The following is an 18,407-nucleotide window of genomic DNA, read 5'->3' on the forward strand; positions in this document are numbered from 1 at the left end:
CATGAACATACACCGTATGTCCAAATGTATCCAGACACCCCTTTTAAACAGCAACTTCAAGATGCACCCATAGTTGACACAGGTGCACGCACAGCTCATATAATCTCCATAGAAAAGCACTGACAATAGAAAAGGGGCACTCTGGAGCAGCTGCACATAAACCTAAGATCACCATGTCCAAGGCCAAGTGTTGGACAGAGAAGTATAAAGCCCTCCAGCATTGGGCTGTGAGGCCCTTCCATTCAATACCTAGTTGGAGTGGAGTTTGGGATCAAAAACTCATCATCCAACATCAGTAACTGACCTCACTAATGCTCTTGTGGCTGAATGACATTGAACTCTCCCAGCAATGTTCCAACATCCAGTGCAAAACCTTCTCAGAAGAATAGAGGCTGTTACTGCAGCAAAGGGGGACAAACTTCTAATTTAATAGCCTTGATTTCAGAAGAAATGCTGGAAGAGCAGGTGTCCTCAAACTATTGGACATCTAGTAGGTGTTCACAATGCTGTGACAAACACTTCACAACAAACTATATCTTCTCTTACAATCCAGAGTAATTAAACATATAGTGGTATAAGCATGAACCAGGTTGAACCTGCCTATGCACTTTGGCACACCACCTGTTTCTATACCATTTTTACCAAGTCCTCGTCCTCTTGGCCTCCCAATTTCTCCTCTACAGTTGTATCTTAAGCGCCATTCCATTGGTGTATTACCTCAAGTGAAGGGTGTTAGGTGCACCCTTGGAGGGACGAGGGGTCAAGTGAACAGAAGCATCCACAAGCATCAGACCTGACGCATATCAAACCTGGAAATAATGGTGGGCAGAGCCATTTAACATGCGTAATATTTCAAAATCATAACATTCAATTTGCTGGGATTTAAGTGGGTACTCCATCTCATGCATGACTTCTGATATAACTCTGCTAGCTCACAAGTTAGCATGCTAAAAGCGACACAGCTAACAGCAACAAAAATAAAGGCATTACACTACAATTATATACCACAAGGCAATTATTCACACATTCTATAGCTGTCCTGTTCAAATTTCTCAAAACAACATTTTGTATCGCAAAGTTAGCAAAAATCTGCTCCTCACTGTCTCTTTCTCCTCTTGTGCTGCAGTGGTGAGTCAAAGCTGTCGAGGACATGTTAAAAAAACACTACTGAAATTGGGACAAAGACTTACCATCAGTCACACAGGTAAAATGAAGGAAACAGAAAAAATACAATTCATACTTAACCAGATGAAACCAAAAATAATTCCAGCAACATGCCCTGACATGCTCTCCTGTATGCTGGCTTTTAGCACATAGTGTTCTTCCTCAAACTCTTTAGGACTCATCCTCCTAAGAATCCTCCTCTCCAGATTGTGCTATAGGAGCTGCCTGTAAGTCTTGTGTGGTGTTGGTCTGATTCTGGACAGAGTTATCCCCATTGATCTCTTTATCAGCTATCAGCTGGTCTTTACTGGGTGGGTTTCCTCCCTGCCCTGGGGCTCTTTCAGGCACTTCTGGAGCACTTTGGGAGCCAGTAAAAGGTCTGTAGACTCCCACCTCTGGCTCTGTTAATGGCTGCCTGTCTGTGGGTCCAGTAAAGGCCTGGTAGGAATCCACAGCTGGTTCAAACTGATTCATTTCAGTTCCGTCTTTAAGAAGGTGCCCATACACCATGGTGTCATCAATACAATGATAAATGTGAACGTCCTCATCCTCCGTTGTCTTGGGAATTCCATGGAGGCCTGGTAGGAAGGCATGTCCGTTGGGATTGTAGACTGAAACTTCAGAAGCTCTCTGCTTCTTCTTTTTCCTGTTCATCATTAGAGAAGATTCACTTTTAACAAGAATGAATAACACAGGGTTGAAATGACATCAAGAGATTTGAGAGGAAGGCTCACCTGTTAATGATACAGACCACAGCCAATACAGCCACCACCAGCGCCAACAAAACACTCACAACACTCAGGATGATGCTCAAAATCTTGTCTGAAAGCGGGAAATCAAACAGATCATTGCATCATCTCCACGTACATCACTGGCCATCACTGTGATACAAGGTTTAAAGTACATCCACCTATGTATGAGGCTTTGGGCATGTGACGAGCTAGTTATATTACCAATGCATCATTTATATTGTGTCATTTAGCAGATGCTCTTGTCCACAGTGACTTACAGAAGTGTTTTGTGAGTGTACTTGAAAAAACTCATGCTTAATCTGTAATTTCTACAATTTCAACAATTTCTGCATAATTCAATGGTTGAGATAAAAGCAAATCCTTTTAGAGTTTTTTGATGCCGATTCAGTTTTCTTTATAGTAGTGACAGGAAGTTGCAATGCAAATATAGCCATTTATTTACTATCCAAAATGACAAGTCATCCTACCTGTCTGTTTTTGTATGTTAAAATAAAGATTTTCTTTTGGGGACTATTTTGTTACATGTACCTTTCTGTAATGATGCATTAATTACTTCAGATGTTTTGCTCCTCTATGGTTCCACTACGAAACAATTCTGATTCTGGAACCACTCTGAATGACTTTGTTCAAATCTTAATGATCAGGGTAGGGATATAACAGAATACAAGTATTGGGAATGCGTATTTAGAACATAGACATTAAATAACTGTATTCAGTCCAAGTTACATTTCAAAAAAGGCAGTATTAAGAATACAGTTACGTTTTACATTTTAGAACACTTTTAGAATGCTTACCCACTAAATAAAAAAAAAACAAAAACATTTTCAAAATAAACAGCACTGACGCTTGTTTATTTATTATTTTAAAATCAGTGCATGGTATGTAGCAAACATGGTCTTTAGACAAACTCTAAATAGGACCTCAAGTAACGTCTTTACGAACATTAGACTAGATAAATCACTGTGATGATCAGTTATTAATCTCAGCATTACTGAGCTCTGCTAAAGCCTGAGTAGACTGATAAATCACTGTGATGATCAGTTATTAATCTCAGCGTTACTGAGCTCTGCTAAAGCCTGAGTAGACTGATAAATCGCTGTGATGATCAGTTATTAATCTCAGTGTTACTGAAATCTAAAGCCTGAGTAGACTGATAAATCAATGTGCTGATATGAGTCAGTTAGCTCCTCAGTAGTGAAAATGCTTGCGAGTAATAAACTTAGCATCAGTGTTAGGCTCCTGCTCAGAAGACTGTGGGAGCAGCAGTGGACTGAAGTAGGTGACGAATGTTGAGAATTTCAGAACTTTTTGAATTTTTCATGAAACATATCAACAGAAGAATTACATAAACAAAACTGCCATCTAGTAACAGCGAGAAACTGCTGGAATTATGTAAACATTATAGCAACAGAGTTTTTCACCATGTGCCTCATCAATATGTATTCTACACATATTCTGAATCTGTTACTTTTTAATTTATTGAAACAGAATATGTTACTGATTAGATTAAGGACATTGAATTTTCCAACTGTGTTGACAATTGAATTATACAAAAATGATGAGAATTTAAGCTACTGCAAAAAAAGTATAGACACCTAAGTGCCAGAAAAATGAAGTAAAATGAATATAGACAAGATCATTAACGATTTCTTACTTTTGCGCTTGAGTAATGTGATTTGGCTGACCACACTGAAGGATCCTTTCGACGGCCGGCAGTTAGACATATTGAGATAGAAGCTTTCTTCCACCACCACATCCTTAGGCTTCTCACCCATCCTCCAACTGTAAGTCTCGTCCCGGGAGCCCTGCTTCTGCACTTTTATGCCTGTGTGTTGAGTTGGACAACTGACCTGGCTGACGTTGGTAAACACCACTTGAGCTTCAAGCTGTGAAGGAAAAGAGACAATCCAGGAGACAGTGGAGTATGGCCTCATTCCTGCCGGCCATGCTGGAGTGGCCAACAGCACTGACATGTCCTTTTTCGGCAAGACGGTGAAAATGTAGCGCTCTGAAAAAAGAGAGAGCAAGTGCTGCGTTAACCATCTGAATATAATACTATAAACTATGACTCTATACTGAGTTACCTGTTTATTGTAGTTTTCAGTATTCCAGGTACTGCCAATTGCCATTTTATAAGAAACACCCTCCTACACATATACGGTACTGTGCAAAAGTCAGAGAGCACCATAAAGCACAAAATTAACACAGAAGCCTCAACAACCAAATGTAACACATTTCTTTGCCATTTAGTCCACTCTTTACGTTTATTACAGTTTACATTCTTCTAAAGAGACTTTAGGAGGCTCTCAAAACTGCAGGAATATTGTTTCACACCTCCAAAGTTCATAGAAGTTGATTCCATTTCCTGCTTCTCACAATCCAAGTGAGCTCAAACACATTCAACGATCTATGAATGGTCTACAAGGTATATCACAGTCCCATTATCTCTGTATCTTTTGATCATTTTTTTAAGCTCCAGTTTTGCAACTCTTGTTTTTTTCCACTTATTTTCCTTTGCTTTTCTTTTTCCATATGCAAGTTGATTGTATCTAATCTTGTATCTAATCTCCTCAGAAATATCTCCTGAAAGATGAATAAAATACTTCATGGTCATTTCTGTGGGAATTACTTAAAGGAAGGGTATTGTCTGACTTCTGCACAGTATTGTAGGTTCAGTTTGTAGGTTTACTGACCATAGCACATCTGTTGCTGCCTAATATATCCATCCACCCTGTACCCATTCACCAATAGAAAGGTATCATTAAAGCACCACTGCTGAATGGGAGACCATTCACGGCACAGCAGTGACACCATCATGGTAGTGACATATTAGTGTGTGTCGTGCTGGTATGAGTGTATCAAGCACAGGGATGCGCTATGATATTGAATCATATCGATATTTTAATTGCTAGTTAATGGCATCAGACTGATCAGACAAAAAGTGATGTTGGACTACTGTGCTAAAATATCTTCATTTCACTTATTTTACTGCACTGATTAACCTTATAATAAATCGTACACTTCTGTGTCGTTCTAATCCAGGTCGATATGGTTCCAGTTTCTATAATAATTACATATCAGCATCAGCATGGAAAATATCAGACATTGCCATCAGCTCAATTCCCATATCGGTGTATTCTTTGCTTTGACACACCTACCACATTAGTACACTGTAGAGTCAATCCTTTTCAATGGACAATTTGTCTTAGTCATCTTCTAGGAACACTTAGTCATCTTCTACGAACACTACTGCCTGGCTATTTTTGACTGGGGGACCCAGCAGTGACACCAACATGCACAAGGTACAAGGTAGGTGTACTTAATAAACTAGCAACTCAATGTAACTTCTGTGGGGTTTGTTTACCATTTATTGTTTCCATGAAAGAACCCTTTAAAAGGGCATATGTTATCTGCCGCAGATCATTGCCGTCCACAGGGGAGGCAGTCACTGTGATGTTGGATCGGATCTGCACTTTGTGAATGGGCCCCTGAGGACAAAACCGCCCAACAGTGACGTCCCCTTGCTCATGTTCAGTCATGGTGAGAAGTACGCTGCTGTTGCACGTCTGGCCAGGCAGAGACTGCTGCAGGCTGCCCAAGGGAGACATCAGCTCCACTGCGCCATGCTGTGGGACGTACAGGTGCCAAATGACTTGCTGCAGAACTCCCAGGAGACACTTCTCTAGCACAGGGACCCTTAGAGAGAATTCAGGGGATGCACAGTCTGCTTGCTGCTGACAGGCTGCGGATAAGAGATAACCAGAAATTCAATTACTACTCATACATGAAATAAACGTTGATTACAGAGGTGTAAAATCTCTAATTAGTTTACGACTCTTTAAGACACAAGCGAATGCATCATGACATCTGAAGTTTGATTCCATGTGATTATTCTGGAACCATTCAGACTTTTTTTTTTAATGCACAGAGTACAGAAATGTCACTGGAGGAACTATTTACATAGTAGTAGTGAAATATAGAGAACAAAAACAAACAAAAAATGCCTGAAAATAGCCTATGAATTTGTTTTGGCCAAAAAATTATATTCCAAAATGAATGCAGCTGTATTTCCATCTTCAGGTTAACATGCATTAACAGATTTGGTTTATGGTTGGCCTCAAGCTCCTACCTATGGTTTGGTTTATGTTTAACAGCAGGTCCTCCTCTGGGCAGTCATAGAATGAGAGGTATGACATCTTTGGCGAAAAGATTGTGACTGTCTCCTGGATCTGTGAATTCAGTTTTAAGACGCAGGCTGATGTTGGTTTCTTTTTCCTTATATGTATCTGCAGCCCTTTCTCCTTCCTCAGATCTACGCTACACCGCACTGCAAATGAGACAAATGAAGATTGACAACCAGTAAGCCAGTAACATGATATGATATGAAAAGCAGAAAAAACATTTTTGATACACTATCTGACAAAAAGTACCCAGGCACTCTATGGTACTTTATGGTGCGCACAAAGGTTTTTACCCCTGAAGGTCCTATATACAGTGTACTTTGCAAAAGACTTGTTTACAAGCATTCAGTTGTGCACACAGCTTGTATAACCCCCATAGGAAAGTGCTGCCAATAGAATGCTATGCTCTGAAGCAGCTGCACATCAACCTAAGGTCACCATGACCAGTGCCAAGCGTCAGCAAGAGGGATGTAAAGACCCCCAGCACTGGCCTGTGGAGCAGTGGAATTGTGTTCTCTGGAGTGATAGAGCTCCATCCAATACTTTTGGACTGAGCTAGAGTTTGTCATCCAGAACTGATCATCCAACATCAGTGCCTGACCTCACTAATGCTCTTGTGGCTGAATGCACTCAAATTCTCACAGCAATATGAGGATTTGAGTGCAATCTAGAGTAAAGAGAGTAGAGGCTGTTACTGCAGCAAAGTGGAACAAAAGTCCCTATCAATACCCCTCATTTCAGAGAAAACACTGAATTAGGAGGTGTCCACAAACTTCTGGACATATAGCATATGTAAACATTTGATAATTGCTTCCAAAATGCAGAGGAGTCAGCTGTTCATTGTTCATTAACCAACAAGACAGTGTTTGCTTAAAGTAAAGGGTGTGGTTTCTGGTTATTTTCCTAACAACTGAGTCATAAAACAAGGGTTTTCCAAAATTACCCTCATGAAGAGCCAACAGGAACTTGAGCCATCTATGTGAGTCATTACTACACCCCTCAACAGCAAATCTGTGCTTGGTTTAGCAAAAAAGCAGGTCAACAGTGCCTGTTATACTGTTTGAGCATGTATACTCATGAGCAGTGAAAAAGGAGACGAGTTTAGAAATCAAAGCAGTGCTCTCCAGGAAAAAAAAAAATTGTGGTTTTAAACAGGGCGAGAAATTATGGTACACTGACATTAAAAGCTCTGAGACTAAAACACAGGGACACAATTAATCGCTGTAGAATTATACAGTTCATTGAGTTTAACTTGCAAATTTATAGTTAAAAACTATATTGCTTTCAAGATATTTTGCCTTATTTGCTAAAACCATATAAAGAGCACATTTTTTTTAAGAACATGGCGTGGCACACTTCCCATTTCTTATTTTTACCCCACCCCTTGTTTTCAAGTGTCACCTGCACTGCTAATGACATGACTTCATAAACTGCAGAGCTTGTTCATTGGATGTGTATAAAAAAAGTTCTGAAAAGCTCCAACTCTAAATTGACTGTTTGGTTTAGTCACTGTGTGCAGATATCTCTGTAAAGTGGAACATTTATCACAAACCTACAGGCAGTATAAACAAAAGTAAAGAGCTTGGTACAAACCTTCACTGGCTCTCTTGACAGCAGAGATGTTGAAATGCAGCGAGAGAGCAGAGGAGGGCTGCATCAGACAGTTCTGCAGGGAAAGGTTGAAGGAGCCCTGGTACTCAGACAGCTGGGGGTCACTCAGTTTTTTCACCACTGTCTTGGTAAACAACTGGTACTCCAGTCGCGCATCCTTCCTCTGGCACTTGGGATCAGTGTAGTTTTGAATGCGCACTGTTGTGTAGTATTTAAGAGGGACTTTGAAGGACCATGTCACTAAATCATAATCAGGAAAGCTGTCCGGGTAGTTTGGGGAGAGGAATTCCTGTGATGATTCTTCCTCTGGCAGGCTCACTTTGATAATCGCAAGCACTGTAGAACAGTGAACACAGAGATTATATACATATCTATCTATCTATCTATTGATTGATATATGTGTGTGTGTGTGCATGTATATCTGTAATATATATATATATGGATATATAATCTATATATAATCAATACACACACACTCATACACACACAAACATATATATATATATATATATCGCTGCTGTCAGAACAAAACCAGTTTTTTTCAGTTTTTGATGTAATTCAAAATTGCCTTCTCCTGTAAAGTGTAAAGTTACCATTTTGGAGATACAAGGGTATGTGTTTGTATATATATATATATATATATATATATATATATATATATATATATATATGCAGAAAATGACAAATAAACTAAGCATGTGCTCCATTCAAGCTGATGTAGTTTTATCTGGGGAAGTGCTCTAATATAAGTGACATCCGACGATATTTGTGGCTTCAATCTGGTACAAATGCAATGTCAGTAGTATTTACAAATATGTAAGTAATAACGCCAGACTGAATAAACATGGAGCTCCCTCAGCAAAGCCAGTCCTACACAAATTGACCTCACAGTAATGTAATAACTAAACCAGGCAACAGACAAGGTCATGTGCCATGTTGTTATTGTTATTGAGTGATACGTACATCCGAGCTGTGGCGTTTCAGTCTGGCCTCTTTGTGACTCTTCGTATTGTCAAGATATTTCATTTTCTCTTTTATTTTCCCTAAAAAACTGTTCATTTTTTAACATGAGGATAAAGGAACTGTGGCAAGTCAAGCTGCATTTTATAGGTTGGTTTTGTCTTCCACCGCTAGATAAAGAGGTGGTGCTGTTAGTTGTTATTTTTTAGCAGACTTCTAAAAACTGCAGACGTTGCAGATTTGTACTGGATTAAAATGACAGAGCTTGTCGGTAGCCAAACAAATTACAGCATCTCCTCACATAAAACTAATTCAGTTCAAATGGGGATGACATTGGTTCTACTTGCTTTCTAGTCCTTCACTTCATTCCTGTTATTTCACTGAAAGTTTTAGCTGCATAGTAGTAACACTTAATTACATGGTATGTGATCTCCCACTGAAATGTCAAAGGTTGTTGGGTCCAGCTGTCCTTTTCCAGGCACCTGCAAAGACACACTCCCTTCGTTAGCCACCTTCATCCTTTTGATGCTCCCATGGCGACAAAATCTCCCCAGTGTGGTCCTGCCTGTGGAGACTGTGTAGACATGTTTGTCTCGACAGCTCTCTGTGGGTCGGATCTGCCTTAAACCAGCTTTGGTGAAGTTCAAGCTGAGAGCCTTCTGGACTTGGGTGACCACATTCCAAGTGAATGTGCGGCTGAAGTTTTGTAGAGAAGGGTACTCCTCTGAGGTGATACTCCCATTGCATGTCTTGGAACATACTGGGGGAAAATGCAACAGTAAGTGATCACTTAAACATCAGAAAGTCAGCCACATAAATTCATACTTTTACAGTACATAGTAAACCATTTGTGATTTCTCACAAATGTGTACATTGCAGCTGTCTCTGATAACAGTATTATAAAGGATAATACCCCAATAACGATTGATGATGTAATGCAGACCTAGTTGGAATATTATTGGCATGGCCTACCGATTTGTTTAACAATCTCCACTGTAAAGATGTCCTCTGGTTGTGCACAGTTGAATACCACCTCTGTGTTTTTTATGAGAGCCACAGAGGGCTGGCACAACTTTCCAATACAAACTTCACACTTTGACTGTGCAGTCTCACTTCTGTTGATGTGGATGGTGGCACCACTGAGAGGGTTTAAGGTGAGTGCCACATTCCCTGAAGAAAACCCAAAAACACATTTATTAGAACCAGAAAAAACAGATCTCAAGGACCTCTACAGTAGTGTCTAGAATGGATATTATGCCTCATATCCCTCTGGTCTAAGAAACAACTCAAGTTTGAGTCAAAGACAATGACTGCACTCCTCATACTACTAAGATCCAACACACTCATCGTGTTTCCGTGATGTTTAGTCACATCCTCCATCTTCCCAACTGTTTCTTCTATATTTCAGGCCACAAAGAGACTTAAGGCATCAGAATATACATTAAAACAACACAGACCTCTACATCCCTTCTATTCCCACTGCCCATAATAAACTGCCAGTTGCTCACATGCTCATATGTGATCACACATTTCTGCATGATTCAATGTTTAAAATGTAAATAATGTCATAAGGAGTAATTTGATGTGCTTTGTTCCGGAGAAATGCACCAATTCAGGACTGTTTGCGGTGGTCGGAATTGGGGGGCAAGACGTCTAAAGCTTTTAATGCCTCAAAAAGTTATTACATGAAATGTTATGACTACCTGCCTGATACCCGCGTGTTTTGCAATAGTTTTACAATAAAGTTTTGGCACAAAACCTTCATTTTTTTCTTTATGTTTACATTTATTATGATTTTTTTTTTATGTTCATGGTGGAAAGATACATGCAGGGCACTGTAAAGGAAAAACAAGACAGAATTTTTTTTATTTTCCCCTTAGATTTTTTACCACTATTTCACCACCACTGTAAAGAAGAATCAGAGTCAGTACGTTTCTTTATAATGAACCATTTCATATCAAACCAGGCTGAATGAATCTGTTACATCTCAATCATTGAATTACATAGAATTTTTCAAAAAATTGGTGGAATTTCCCTGTACAAGGGGTAAACCATAACACATGACGGATATTCCAACAAGACAACGCAAGATGCCACACAGTTCATTGTGGGAAGGCAAGCAGAAATGGTCCTGTAAATAATTTTTTTCAGATTTTTGAATGAACTGCACGTATAACTGTCAACAGAATTATATTTATTTCAGGGGCTCATTCACTGTGCTTCCACTTATGTCTAACTGTATTTCCCAAAAGTGAGCCATAGCACCACCCTAAGAACAACCACACCGTGTCATAAATCACAAATCACAATCTAGAACATCTGTTGTGGTTTCCTTAAGTAAACAGTTCCTAGCATCTGTGATGCATCCATGTGAGCAAATCTGTGTCTGCTGGTTGATTCATTCTTTAAATATTTTTAAACTTTTTCATTAAGGCTTGGTCTGTAGTCATGAAGAGTATAATTCAGTGTTGTTTGTAGAACACTCTTTATCATATTTCCAGAAAGCAGTTTTAAGTCTTGTATGATGTCTTAATTTTTAGAAATGGGCCTTTGTGCTGTAATGTGATATGTATAAACAGATTTATGTGATGAATAAAAGTAATCTCCTCTTAAGCCTCTGACGGCCTGTCTGTTTAGCCTACAGCACAAACTGGATGACAGGCCATGACATCATGTCTCTATAGGCCAAAATCCTCTCAATACAACTTGTATTAAATTACTCCAACAAATGTAGCAGAACTCTTTAAAAAATGGTAAAAGCAAACACGAGTACTGAATTTTTAAAGAGATATTTTGTATTCTTTAGTAACAGAAATGCACTTTATCCAAAAAGGAACATCTTCTTCACAAATAACAAGCAAAATATGTAACTGTCTGGTGTCCTAAGAGATACAGTTCTATTCAAAAGTTTGAACACCCTGGTGAAATTACATGTTTTGCTGTATTCATATTTGGAAATAAGTTCCTTTACAGGCATCTTAAATATGCTATGCTTCTGCTAATTTTAATATGAAATTTTTATTTATTTCGCCAACATGTTCAATTCAGTAAATAAACAGCAATGGTGCATCTGTGCAGAAGTGTGCTCTCTGTAGAGAATATGTTAACTTACACTTAAATCAATAAACCATGTCATGTGACTTTTGCACATGACTGTATATTAGTGGTTGGAATGCTTAATACGAAAAGTCTAAAAGAGTTTATGAATTCAGAGAGTTCTTTCGGAGTATATACAGCAGCCCCAAAAACTAAATACTTTAAAACAGAACTTCACCAATTTTTTTAAACTGACACATAATTAAATTGCTGGCATGTAAAGAGTGTCATTCAGAGTGGTCTGGTGTGGTTCATGACAGAGAAACATACCCGCTCAGATCTCTTAACAGTGGTACAGATAAGATCCAGGGGTCAGGGTCTACAACTCAAATACAGCCACTTTATTTACTATCTAAAATGACCAGTGAACCTACACCTGTGAAACTGGTAATGATAAATAGTAATGATAAATACATAAATAAGGGTACTATTTTCCTTGCAGAGGCCTCATGAATGCCTCCACCCTGGATGCATTTTAGAAAATACACTTAGGTTAACAATTAATTGCAGAGTTGTTGTAAAGCAGCGTGCCACGCATCAGATGATGTGTTTGAAAGCCTTTAATGTAATAACTTTCTGAGTTGTTGCTTTTAGTGACCTTAAACATTTCCTTTGTCTGATTCCTATCATCTCCACTATAAACAACTCAGCAAGTTTCTCTAGAACACCAAACCACTCTGAAGGACTTTGTTTATATTTTAACCACTGAATTATGCAGAAAATTAAAAAAAAAAAACGAGGAAAAAAAAAGATAGAATTCCCCTTTAATTAAGTTCTTCAGGTGAGATTTTTAAAAATGTTTAACAAAATAATAATTGATGAAGAATTCCTACCAAACTAGACAGAGGCTACTGTAATGTTTGTTTGTTTGTTTTTTTTTGTTTTTTTTGTTTTTTTTACAGTGGTGTCAATGAGCTTGTATTCACTGATGTGATCACAAACTCAGAAGTGTATGAAGACATTTCGGATGCAAGCCTGGAGAAGCCTGCAAAGAAACTCCTTAAGCGATAACAATCTGAAGCAGCTGCCTTCTGAATAATTACTTTGCCCAAAGCAAATTTACAGCCTTGGAATGGTCTGTTTAAAATTCATGTCACTCGATTTAGCATTTTGTTTCCTAACACAATGAACTTAACACATATTTAAGCATAGCACAAAAGTCCAAATACTTCCTGGAGCCACTGACCCACTGTCTGTCCTGACACCAATAAAAAAACACTAAAGATCCGTACAACAATCCATTGTGGTTTATAGATACAATAGCTGCCTTCAGAATGACGTTTCAGATTATCTCTAGCAGTGAGTGGATGATAAAATCACAGTAGAGGAAGAGATTAACCTTCCATTTTATTAAATTTAACCTGGCTGTATATTGTTTAGGCCCAGTTCAAGATGAGTAGCTCGTCTTCATGGAAGCCAGCTATAAACTTCCTAAACTGACCTCTAACTTGACTCCCTCCCTCTCTGTGGTGATTTAGGCTGTTAGTGGCAGACGAGCCTTCATTAAACACTGATACAGGATTAATATTGAACAGGATAAAGAACTAAAGCACAGTGTTTTAGATATGAGCACTTATATAGCAATTATAACAAGCAGGCTGTTCCCAACGAACAGGATCATGGCCCTCATTAGTCTCCGGTGGCCTGCGGTCGGCTGAGCAGCAGCAGCAGAGCGTGACGGCCAGCAGCGCTGCTGGGGACAGTAGAGGATAAAGGCGATTTACCTGAGACTGGGATCCACTGCAGAACTCCAGACAGAAGAAAAACGAGGCTGAAACTCCGCATTGTTTTTTTCTGCTCCCTGTAGCTCAGTATGACTGAACGAAGCTTTAAAACTGAGCCATTGAAGCTGAAGTGAAACCTTATCTCTCTCCTGAGAGAGTTCACTTCCTGGACTGAAGAAGTTAGCTTAGCTCGCTCTCGCTCGCTCGCTCTCTCTCTCAGGTAGGCTCAGTCTCCACCCTCTCGATACTAATGGGAAGTGAGACGATTTTCCTTTGTAAAAGGAAATTCTATCGATTTTTCATTGACTCACCATGGTGATGATAGGAACTATAATGCCTCCAGCACAAAAAACTGTTGCTCAGAATGGTTACAAATATGCTGGCTGATGCCAAAACACTTTTTACTGTAGTTTTGAGAGATGATTTTGGTCTAAAACGTATTTTTAAATCCATTCATGGCGGAGGGGTACACTGTTAGAGATAAAGGTACTGTGCAGGTACATTTTCGTTCATCAAGGTACAAATAATGTAAATGTCCCCTCAAAGGTACAACTGTGAACCTTAAATAGTTTTTTTGCAGGTGAAAAGTACATATTTATACCTGTTCATAACCTAATGTTTTAAAACAGAACAATAAAATAAAAAGCCTGGATACGAGAGGGGGTGTGGAGTCAATACAACTTATAAATTAATATAATTTTAAATTGATTATGGTACAGTTATGTTCCCTGACTAAACATACTGAGATGTACCCTTGAGGGTACCACCCCAGTGACAAGAGGGGTACTGCCCCAGTGACAGTTTAGCACCTTTATTCCTGGGAGTGTACATGCGAGATGTCAGGCGATAAGGCCCACATTTCACATGTACCCCCAATAGTCCACAAAATGCCCGCAGTTACAAGGCAATATAGCCCACAAAGAAAACGTATGTTTGTATATTTACCACTATTTTAGCATTATTACACATAAAAACTCAGATTCGCTGGTAGTTTTGGAGAGTAAATGAAATGGCTGTATTTGTGTTGTAGACATTGTGACCCCTGGTTCCTATCAGCACCACTGTAAACAAACCTGAGGTGATAAATTTCTCCATAACGTACAATTTCACATCCAACCACTCTGAAGGACTTTGTTTACAACTCAGCGATTTAGTTACGTAGAAATATGGGTGAATATTGGTGAAACAAACCATCAAATCTACAGTAACGTTGGGCTTTAACTGTATCTGCTTAGTTCGGTTTTCTAACAATGACCTACCCATCTAGTGGCCTTACTGAGCATGCGCAAAAATGATTACTATAGTATAGTGACAATGTTTCGAATGTCTTATTGTGTTTTAAATGTTAATTCCGCACAGATTCAGCGTTATATTATTACTTACTCCCTGACATGGTGATTTAGGCGATCAAATACGTTTGATTGTTGACCTAATACGTTTTTTAATGCTGATAACGTTTTCTGATAAGGAGATTTAAGCTATCAAATTATTCTACTTTTAGATTTTATGTAGGGCGCTACCTAAAAATATGCGGTACGGTAGGACATTTCGACAAGGTAGCACAATTCGTCAAAACACCGTTCCGCCTTAAAACACGAGTATTTTCCACAAGTTAACCTTCTAATCACATTTTATTAGCTCTTACAAATACAGGTGTGATAAGCTGGCCTTTAGGCTTACAGTAGGCAACAACAATACAAAACAGGTTTGCTCATTTTTCTAAATTCTCACTCGGTTAGTGCTAATGCTTAAAAAACGTGTCTCGACAAACTTTAAGAGATTTCAAGATAATAAAAAAACGTTACAAACATTTGAAGGGACACCTGAATGAAACAGAACAGGCTATTTTACTCTAGTTAATAGATTTATAAAACAAATCCCAGCTAGGCTAGTAGAATAGCTCAGTCCACGCGTATTCACATTGAATCGATTTTTAGAAAGAATAACATGTTTTCCTTCATCTTTAAACATCATAATTTCACTATTTCACAAAGTATCCTACACGCCGAAGCAGCCTGTTGGCCCGGTGAGCCCCTTTAACGCATCTTCCCCTTATCGGGGTCTTCTCTGCTCCATGCCGTTGGGTAGGAAGCCCGCGATGATGGGCACCGGCCAGATGAGGGCAGCAACGCTCCACACGATGATGACCAGAGTCATGAAACACGCCACGAGGGTCGACTCGATGGGCTTGCGGTTCAGCCTCCAGCTCCGGTCCCCCTTCAGCTCGTCCAGGGCGAAGTCCAGGCAGCAGAAGCGCACGGCGCCGGCTCTCCGGTGCTGCCGGGCTCCTCCCGCGCCGCCGCAGCCCACGCAGAGCCGCAGCTCCTGCTGACCGCCCGCGAGCCCCACGTGCTCGATAAAGACGGGCGAGACGGCGCGGCTGAAGGCGGCCGAGAAGAACGCTTTGCCGTGCGTGTTGGTCGTGTAGACGAGCACGTCGCAGCGGAAGCCCACCGCGCCGTCCCAGCGCGCCACCAGCCGCGCGGGCAGCCGCTCCACACTCACGTTGCACGCGCCGGAGGATGTCGCGGTGGAGGAGGTGGAGGAAGAGGAGGAAGAGGAGGAGGTGGAAGAAGCAGCCGAGGTGGAGGAGCCTCTCGCGTAAGCCACGTCCACCTCCAGGTTGGCCAGGAAGCGCGCGGTGGAGTTAACGGGCGGCAGCAGCAGGTCGTCGTCGCTCCAGGCGCGCGCCAGTCCGGCGATGGTGAGCGCGCTGAGAGCCAGCAGCAGAGGAGCCGCGCGGCGGTGGCTCAGCATGGCCCCGCAGCGGGAGCGCGCTGAGGACGGGGCATTTAAAGTTTAAAGCGGGGGTTTAAAAAGAAACCAAAAAAGAAAAAAAAAGAAGAAACACATAAGAAGGCGCGGGGAGGGGCACAGCAGCGTACGTCACTGGCGCGCGAGGTCTGAAGAGGCTGCGCGGGGTCGCGGGAGAGCCATTTGGGGGGCTAAGCAGAAATCCATCCAGAAAGAGCTGCGCGCTGCGAGTGGATCCTCCGGCAGCGCTGCTCTGGAGAGCGGAGCGCACAGCAGAGAGGAGCGCGCTGCCTCTGCCCGGGGAGGAGAGAGAGAGGGAGAGAGAGGGAGGGAGAGGAGCTCAGCACACACACTTACGCACACGCACCACCTTTCACTTCTACCTACGAGTTGCAAATTCAAGTCCTTTTATGTGCGAGAGTTGTGCTCCTAAAGCAGGTGTGGCGATGTGAGGACCGTTATGTTCCCAATGAGACCAATTCAAGGTTGGGTCAGTTTCCCAGACCTCGTTTAAGCCCAGGACTAGATAGAATAAAACACCACTGACGCTGCAGCTTAGTCCTACACTACACTCTCAAACATGATGGTTCTTTCAGGGTTCTTTAATAAAGGCAATGGTTCTATTTAGAACCACGTGTTCTATATAGAACCACTTAATGCTTAAATGGTTCTCTCCCTGATAAAATGGTTCTTCAGACTGATGGAAAATGTGTTGTTTCTGGTTCTATATAGCACCAAAAAGGGTTCTTCTATTGTTTAAAGCTTGACATTGTAACAGTAGAAGAACCTTTTTGATGCCGTGTAGAAACATTTTTACAAAGATTCTATATAGAAACATATACAACACATTCTCCATCAATCTGAAGAACCATTCCACAATGCAAAGAACCATTTGGGCATGAAATGGTTCTATCTAGATATCATGGTTCTAAATAGAGCCATCATAACAATAACATAGCCCTTTTTGGTGCTATGTAGAACCATTTTCAAAAAGGTTCTGTATAGAAACATATACAACACATTCTCAATCAATCTGAAGAATGATTTCACCATATAAAGAACCATTTACGCCTGAAATTGTTCTATCTAGTACTGGTTCTAAATAGAGCCATCACAACAACAGCAGAACCCTTTTTGGTGCTATATAGAACCATTTTTAAAGAGGTTCTATATATAATCACATGCAACACATTCCCCATCAATCTGAAGAGTCATTTTACCACACAAAGAACCATTTAAGCATGAAATGGTTCTATATAGAACTCATGGTTCTAAATAGAACCATCATAACATGGCAGAACTCTTTTTGGTGCTATATAGAACCATTTTCAATATAGAATCATATGCAACACATTCTTCATCAATCTGAAGAACCATTTCATGCTTAAATGGTTCTTTGCATGGTGAAATAGTTCTTCAGATTGATGAAGAATGTGTTGCATATGATTCTATATTGAAAATGGTTCTATGTAGAACTCATGGTTCTAAATAGAACCATTTCCCTTACTAAAGAACCCTTGGAAAACCATCTATTTTTAAGATAGAAAACCCACAAAACCAGCCAATTATGTCCAAAAGTTTGTAGTCACCTGATTGTCCAACGTTTCTTCTGAAATCAAGGGTATTAAAAGAGAGTTTGACCCCTTTCCTGCAGTAGCAGCTTCTCCAACTCATCCCAAAGATATTGTATGGAACTCATCATTTCAAAGTCATTTCAGAGAACACAGTTTCACTGCTCCACAGCCCAAAGCTGGGTGGCTTTATACCCCTCTAGCTGACACTTAGCATTGGGCTTGGTGAACTTAAGCTCATGTGCTGCTGTTCCAGAGTGTTCAATTCTTTTGCCAATGCTTTTCTAGCTGCACAACTGATCGCATGTGTCAGCAATGGATGCACTGTAAATAACTGAATTCACTAATTAAAAGAGGTTACTGGACATAAATTGGATGTGAGAGAGAGTTTAAGGATCCATGTCTCATGTCCCACTCCACCTTACTATATAAATAATACTCATATGAAAACACAACACATCAAAAATAGTGATTTCCACTCTTTAAAAAGATGGTTCTTCAAGAGATTCTTTAGTAAGACAACTGTTCTATATAGACCTAAAGCTTAAAGAACAATTACGGCATGCAAATGTGTGTTTATGGTTCTATATAGAA

The 18,407-nt window shown here is 40.2% G+C and overlaps 2 protein-coding genes across 2 annotated transcripts; both read right to left on the reverse strand.

Moving 5' to 3' along the window:
* Window positions 1-357: 357 nt before the first annotated feature.
* cdcp1a (CUB domain containing protein 1a) lies at window positions 358-13,718 on the reverse strand. The gene is made up of 9 exons (XM_036560571.1): window positions 13,489-13,718; window positions 9,641-9,838; window positions 9,087-9,428; window positions 7,691-8,044; window positions 6,046-6,243; window positions 5,281-5,658; window positions 3,571-3,924; window positions 1,899-1,986; window positions 358-1,810 (listed from the first exon to the last, which is right to left on the reverse strand). The coding sequence occupies exons 1-9, from the start codon at window positions 13,547-13,549 to the stop codon at window positions 1,351-1,353; spliced, it is 2,433 nt and encodes an 810-aa protein (XP_036416464.1). The 5' UTR covers window positions 13,550-13,718; the 3' UTR covers window positions 358-1,350.
* Window positions 13,719-15,107: 1,389 nt separating this feature from the next.
* On the reverse strand, window positions 15,108-16,535 carry LOC118800377 (transmembrane protein 158). Its single transcript, XM_036560584.1, has one exon. It carries the CDS (start codon window positions 16,243-16,245, stop codon window positions 15,541-15,543), a length of 705 nt encoding a protein of 234 aa, XP_036416477.1. The 5' UTR covers window positions 16,246-16,535; the 3' UTR covers window positions 15,108-15,540.
* Between the last annotated feature and the right edge of the window lie 1,872 nt (window positions 16,536-18,407).

This window comes from Colossoma macropomum, unplaced genomic scaffold (assembly GCF_904425465.1).
Source record: "Colossoma macropomum unplaced genomic scaffold, Colossoma_macropomum, whole genome shotgun sequence".
Lineage (NCBI taxonomy): Eukaryota > Metazoa > Chordata > Actinopteri > Characiformes > Serrasalmidae > Colossoma > Colossoma macropomum.

What these genes read in the sequence shown, in the direction of transcription:
- cdcp1a (XM_036560571.1), bottom strand. Translation starts at nt 13,549, where the DNA reads ATGCGGAGTTTCAGCCTCGTTTTTCTTCTGTCTGGAGTTCTGCAGTGG. An exon ending in GCAGTGGATCCCAGTCTCAG is followed by an intron (nt 9,839 to 13,488) that starts GTAAATCGCCTT and finishes GGTTTTCTTCAG; the next exon opens with GGAATGTGGCACTCACCTTA. An exon ending in GTGGTCTGTATCATTAACAG is followed by an intron (nt 1,811 to 1,898) that starts GTGAGCCTTCCT and finishes AATGATGAACAG; the next exon opens with GAAAAAGAAGAAGCAGAGAG.
- LOC118800377 (XM_036560584.1), bottom strand. Translation starts at nt 16,245, where the DNA reads ATGCTGAGCCACCGCCGCGCGGCTCCTCTGCTGCTGGCTCTCAGCGCG.